The sequence below is a fragment of the Nannobrachium achirus genome, assembly GCF_963921795.1.
Source record: "Nannobrachium achirus genome assembly, chromosome: 1".
NCBI lineage: Eukaryota > Metazoa > Chordata > Actinopteri > Myctophiformes > Myctophidae > Nannobrachium > Nannobrachium achirus.
This window is the reverse complement of record NC_137810.1, coordinates 15,350,209-15,357,114: the sequence shown is the minus strand read 5'-3', so window position 1 is coordinate 15,357,114 and position 6,906 is coordinate 15,350,209. Positions and strand designations below refer to the sequence as shown.

Sequence of the window (6,906 nt, the reverse complement as noted above, 5' to 3'; positions counted from 1 at the left end):
AGTGGCAAGGCTGTGGGTCAGAATGACACCAACATGACAGTGGCCCTCTGTAACTGCGTTCTAAAAGTGGCCTATACATAAAGTGTATATTCATTTACATACGCACGTGACACGCCCCTGACAAGTCATTATCAGGGGAGTGCGTGGGGGGGGGGGGGGGGTAACCTATGCTCAAATTAAAAACGATTTTGTCATGCATGCGGTAGATATTCAGACGTTACTGCTCCGTTTGACCTGTCACTTCTCTCCGTTTCCAATCAAGCTCGCTCTGTCAGAAAGTAGAGAACTTGGTTGGCCTGGGTGCATCTTTTAAAAACAACCTTCCAGAGAGATTTCCCTGAATGTACAAAAATACAAAAGAAACAAAAAAGGAAAACTATCTTTCTACCTTTCTACTAAACAAGGTATACACATGTGGGGGAGATACAGAAAGGGGGGCGGTGGGTCTTTTTGTTCATGACTCTCTTTTTTTTAGTTTTGCAATTTTTAAGACTTTTTGGCAATTTCATTATCAAAGTTAAGCTACACTGCTCTATACCCAAATCTCGGTGTAGATAGATGCCAGTTCAGACCAATGACCAACACTCAGGTAAGGAGGCCCAATTCCAATGTGCAAACTCAACTGGGATGTTAACCGATATAGGAAGCAACACAACAAGCATGTGGTGAGAATGATGTCTTCCGGTGCGGTCAGTCAGTGTGCTGGATTAGCAGGAGCAGCCTCCCTCGGAGGTCGCTGGCTCTTGTGGTTTGTCCAACTTGATGTCGATCACTGGAGACACGTGTTAAGGAAGCGTTGCAAACAAGAAGTAATAGAAGTAACAGCCCATGCTAGGGCATTCACCAAATATTTGAATATCAAAGTCACTATTCGACATTGTTCACCGAAGACCGAAGTCGAATATTCCCTTTTTTTTCTCTCTATTTAAAAAATAATAATAATATATATATATATATATATATATATATATATATATATATATATATATATATATATACATATATATATATTCATGGTTTATAATGCTTGGCTAGATAGGAAGTCATAAGAATGAGTTGTCAATGCCCCTGGTGGATGCATTTGTTTATGCTCTATACCAGGGCTTCTCAAACCTTTTTAGGCCGTGACCCCCAAAATAAACATATTTGAACTGCGGACCCCCACCCTGACAAGCACTTGGAATTGTACATTTAATGTGACTCGGTTCCGCAGATAAATATTGTGAAAATAGCAGATCTACATGCTCACAACGCCTCGCAACGCGAGGCGTTGTGAGCATGTAGATCGGCTATTTTCACAATGTTCGCCTCTTGCTTACTTAATATTTGACAGTTTGGCCAGTCCTGTAGAATATTCAACTATTCGAATACTTTGAGGTAGAATAATTCGAATACTAAAAATCACTATTCGTGAATGCTCTAGCCTATGCAAGTACAGAAATAACCTGGACCGTCAGGGGTAGGCAACCTTTGGCACGGGTGCCAACATTGGCACTGGGGAGGGTGATCACAGGCACACTGGCAGAAGTGTGAGAGACAGGATTAATTAAATGAAGTTAGCTCATGTATGTCAAATTCAACATTCATTAAAACTCTGAACTCTGACTGGGGAGGGAGTCGGGGAGATAGGTGGATTATTGCTCTGGGTCTAATGATCGTTATAACAATGTCCTGCCAATCAAAATATGTCAAAATACTTGTCATTAAAACATTTTTTAACTTGGTCAATTAAACGAAGTTAGCTAATTTATAGCAAATTACATCTTGCACAAAATTATACATTCATTAAAACTAGTAATGTCCTGCCAATCTATATATAAAATATTTGTCATTAAAATTCATGTTGATGGCACAACATAATTTATGTTATGGCACACTGACACTCTAGAAATAAAAATGTTGCTGGCCCTGGTATAGAACATGGCTCATGAACTATCTAAGAGACCAAACAATGGATCGAGGCCCATTTTTGGGTCACAGAACCAATTTTATGGGCATTTTAAACAAATGTCCCCCTTTTTTTTTTTTACGTTTCTTGGTCTTTTTTATCATTGTTATTTCAAAAGATTTTCATAAATTAAATATAAAAGAAATAATTTCCCACATATTCTCACAAAATTCAAAAATTATCCTAAGAATTTCATAAATTAATTACTAATTAAAAAAATCTAAGAATTAATTAAAATAGCTGTTCTACAAGCTCACAATGCGTGACATTGGCTAGTGTTTTCACAATTAAATAGGGTTTAAGTGCTTAATTATTATTATTACATTTTATTTCTACCACATTTGTCTTTTTGTTCTGGAGCTTAAAGTTTGGGCAACACTGATCTATACTTCTCCGGTCATCTGGGACAAGTCTGCTCTGTGAAACCAGAGTCAGAACTAAATGAGGAGAAACAGCATTTATTTTTTATGCACTACATACAGTATATCTGTAACAGAAAACTGCAGGTCCGTCTGACACAAATGTTACCGTAGCCTGCGAGGTGAGTTCTGGCAGATACACTTAGATTAGAAGTTGCACTGTGCTGCCCTATGTGGGTGTGTTCAGTATTGAGCAAGACCCACACGTCATTCTGTGACGCGGCAATCAGCTGACCAATTAGGTGGGTATTTAAGGTCACCTGAGCCTGTGCTCATCCTGCGTTCCTCTGACCATGCCTCTGGTTGTGAGGCTTTGTTTGCTCCCACCGCCACCCCAGCACCACCAGTGGGCTCTGCTATTCATTATGTTCCCCATGGGGGGGGTTGTTATTATATATATATATTTTTTTATGTATAGATCTCCCTGCTCTTAATGGTTAATGATGGTTTTCTAATTGTGCTGAGCAGGGAGAAAAAGAGTAGCAGAGCCTGAACGCCAAGATTAAAAATTACATATACACTTGCATTATTCTCATGTTATAATAATAAAATATATTTGTTCATTAATTCTGTATTTGTTCATTCTGTATTGGTTCATTCTAATCGTGAGTTGTCTGACAGAACTCTCAGTAGTTTGATATCAAAGCTGAAGACCTTTCTGTTTGCTGCTTTTCATGTGATTCTTTTATCTTAACGCTCTGTCTCAATATGTTTTGTGTAAAGCACTAAATTGCTTTGTTGTTCAAATGTGCTATAAAAAAAAGAATAAACTCGCCTCATGTTGCATTAATATTGAACCCACCACCATTATGGATTCCTGCCCTTGTGCAAAGATAATATTTCATCAGAATGCAGGGGGAAAAGAACAGATCAGTGGTGTTGTGCTCTTCTCCATCACTGAGGGATGCTGCTAGAGCAGTGGTTCTCAAAGTGGGGTCGTTCGTTGGTGGGATTGCGATACGTTGTGATCTTGTACATCCAATATTTTTGCTTCTTTTGCGTGACACTATCATGACGATCATAAAATATGTCAATTTATGGGGAAAAAAACATTTAAAAAAGTACAAATATATATAGATACATCTATGAAAATCGTAGAATCAATATGAGGGTATCTGGCACAAAAAGTGTTCAGATGGGGCTCTGTGAAAATACATCAATTTGAGGGTCCTTGACATGAAACCACTGTGCTGGAGTGCCTCCCTCTGTTGGGAGTGATGTAAAGGAGACCTGCAGTGTGGCCTTAATGGCACTAGATGGTGCTATTTCCTGCAGAGCCATTTGCTGCAAACCGCCTGAGGCAACAAAAGGTACTGTAGGGCGTGGACAGCTCAAATGACTCTCTGAGCTGTCTTTATATTTAGACTCCTGTGACAGCATATTACCGGCCACACATCACGCAAATGTTGCGGTGTGCGAGAATATGCGCGTGTATGCAAAACGCACGCCTTTCCCACCTATATGCTGGAATGTCATAATGGTGGTGTCCTCTGAAGGGCAACCTTTCATTGTTACGCATGTATACGCTTGTGAATTCCCATAGGAAGGGAAATTCACAGGCCCGTTCTCTGCAACAAACCCATTGTTCACCCTGTGTGCTAGGGTAATGGTTCCCAAACATTCATGTCAAGGACCCCCATTGGAAAGGATTTTATGCTGAGATCCCCAGAATCTCAGCACAAAATCAAATGTTTCTAAATTATTCCACATTTTTCAAATATAGCCGATATACAAGAACGGTTCTGAGTATCAAAATAGGGTTAAAGTGGTTAAACTGATTAATTGTAATGCAATGTTAACACAATTTGCTGAGGACCCCTGGGGGTCCTTGAGAACCACTCTGCTAGGTGTAACATGTGGTCCCTGTACAGCAGAACATTCAAGCTGGACAATGAAAAATGAGCTGGCGTCAGCTGCTATATGGAGGAGGAGGGGGGGTCTTAGTTTCTTTTTGCAGTGATGTGCCACAGGTATAAGGCCTCAAAACACTGCCCCGGTCTCAACAGACTATATCCACCTGTTTCCGTGAGAATTTACCGTAGAATTATTTGTGGGACACTTCCGGAGAACAGCAGACATACAAGCTCACATCGCGTCACAGATGCCACCGTTGTGAGCTTGTAGATCACTCTTGGCTGCGGCGCCGGAACTGCCGCACTCCTTCTGCGTAATGCACGATGGGACGTTGGAAAGTTGTGGATAGTCAAGTAAAAGTTTTATTATAGCCCATTGTCACAAATTACAATGGACTATTATACACAGCAAAATGTTCAGCGCATTTCACTGTATGTACAATATAGGTATAGGGAATTCCTCAAGCGTCGTTTAGAGTCTAAACGAGAGAAGTGGAACGGAATAGATGTGCAATTGCATACCGCCTAAAGAAGCCAGACATCCCAAGTTGGCGATCACCATTTCCGGGAGGTCCCATGTGCACGCGCGCACAGCGCACGTGCACCCGTTCTCGCGCACACGCTGAGAAAAAAATAGCGTTTTTTTTCTCGGTTTTTACTAATTTTTCTGCGGTTAAAAATGGTTAAAAATGGTTAAAAACTGTTAAAAACGGTTCTGCACGGCGGCGGAACCATTTTAGGGTTAATACAATCGGGTTAATTTATAGCATGATGTCTTACCATTTTCTTTGGAGACGGGAGAAAGCAGTAAAGTCACTGATATTCCAGTTGTCAACACAACAGCTGTACAGCACCGAGTTAAGCGTGCAACCAAAAACGGGTACCGTGTGAAACGCTCAGCTGAATTACAAAGGTTCCACCACCACTGCAGGTTGCTGATCCGGTTTCAGACGGGTCTGCAACCGGATCTCGCGATTCTCCCGGATATCGCATTCATTTGCGGGAGCGGCCGGGATTTACGGGAGGTTTAGTGCCTCTCGCGGGCGTCCGGGAGGAGACGCTGATTTCCGGGAGACTCCCGCAACATCCGGGAGACTTGGGATGTCTGAGAAGCCATGCAGGAAAAAGCGGAGCTTGTCCTTAATTTGCAGATAAAGAAGGCACTAAATTGGGAATAAGCAACAGTGTGGCGTTCTGATTCTCTCTAATCGACATGGCCGCCCCGTGCGTGTGCCGGAAATAGCCGATCTACAAGCTCACAAGGAGCATAAATCAGGCGTATACTGTACGTACGGTCTGTAGTGGAGATAATACGCAGAGTCTGGGGCAGGGGAATTGTTGTAGAGAAAAGGAGCCCAGAGCTTTGAGCCTCACGGGCCCTGACATCCACCATAAATCACCGTGACCCACCCCATTCCCCAATTTCAAACAGGCAATTACAAGAAACGGAAGATAATAAATATCCTCTAAAATCTCTACGGAGAGTTCCCCCGGCTCTGCCCCGAATCGCGCCGGCTTGCGTCACAAATTCATCCTCTAACATCAATGGGAACTTCAGCTGACCTACTATATAAACACTATTACTGTCTGTGTGCATGCCTGTCCATGTGTGTGTGTGTCTGATCTGTCTGCCATGCAGTGAAACCAGGAATTTGTCCATCCATGAATTCAATGGTTATTTGATGTGACCAGGAACGTAAACATCAGTGTACTGGAATGCCATATAAACGTGCGCACGGCACGCACACACACGCACACGCACACACACACACACACACACACACACACACACACACACACACACACACACACACACACACTCAGTATTCTCTTGCTGTATCTCTTACAGTAGTTTTATTACTCTGTTTCTGTACCTTAACTGCCTCTCTGGAGACTGATGTTGCCTCTACCCCAGGTAAAGGAGTTCAATACTCACTGCATTAAGATAATGTGAGTAGAGACACAGTCTGAAGGCTAGTAAAGTGTCACGTGACATTCATCTATCCATCTATCTATCCATCCATCCATCCTCCTAATCATCCTCACCCCTGCTCCCCTGCCTAAGTGAAAGTGAAATAGGTTAAGTGTGTCTGTGGGTTTTCATAAATGTTGAACAAATCAAAGAATTACCGAGCTACTTTCGATTCATTGCCACAGGTTTTTTTCCCCCCTCCCTCCCCATTTCCTGAAAAGTAAGACATACAAGGTTTCCACCTGACAGCGAAGATATAAATTCAGGGGTCGTTGACATGAACATGTTTGAGAAGCAGTGTGCTAGAGAGGATGAACCTATCAGGACACACCCCGTCAGACGGCGTCACATGGAAGGGACAATGACAGCGCTGCAGACATGCAACGCATTGAAATGAAAGGATACTTTCATAAATCACTCGCCACGGTTACCATAGAGATGGCGCCCTGCTGCTTGCACTGAGGGGAATAAGAAAGACCACTGGGTCTATCGGAGATGAATTCAGCAGCCCAAATTAAACACGTCGTGGAACAATTGTCTACACGGCTGTCTGAGAGGGGAACGAACAGTACATCCTGTCCAACTGGTCTGTAGCAGGAGTATAAAGATTAATATGCTGTCTCTATTCTCTATTCCCAGGTGATAGGATAATAAAGATGGACTTAGTTGCATAGAGCAGAGATTCCCAACCTGTGGACCGGGGCCCACTGGTGT

General features: G+C 42.4%; 1 protein-coding gene across 2 annotated transcripts in view; it reads right to left on the bottom strand.

Annotated features, from left to right (window-relative positions):
• Positions 1–6,906, bottom strand: part of rab6ba (RAB6B, member RAS oncogene family a) — a 103,798-nt gene continuing 96,892 nt past the window's right edge. For both annotated transcript variants that reach the window (XM_080728357.1, XM_080728358.1), the window contains one exon: positions 1–772. In XM_080728357.1, coding sequence (XP_080584483.1) covers positions 708–772 — 65 coding nt within the window. In that variant the 3' untranslated portion in view covers positions 1–707. The remainder of the gene's footprint in view (positions 773–6,906) is intronic.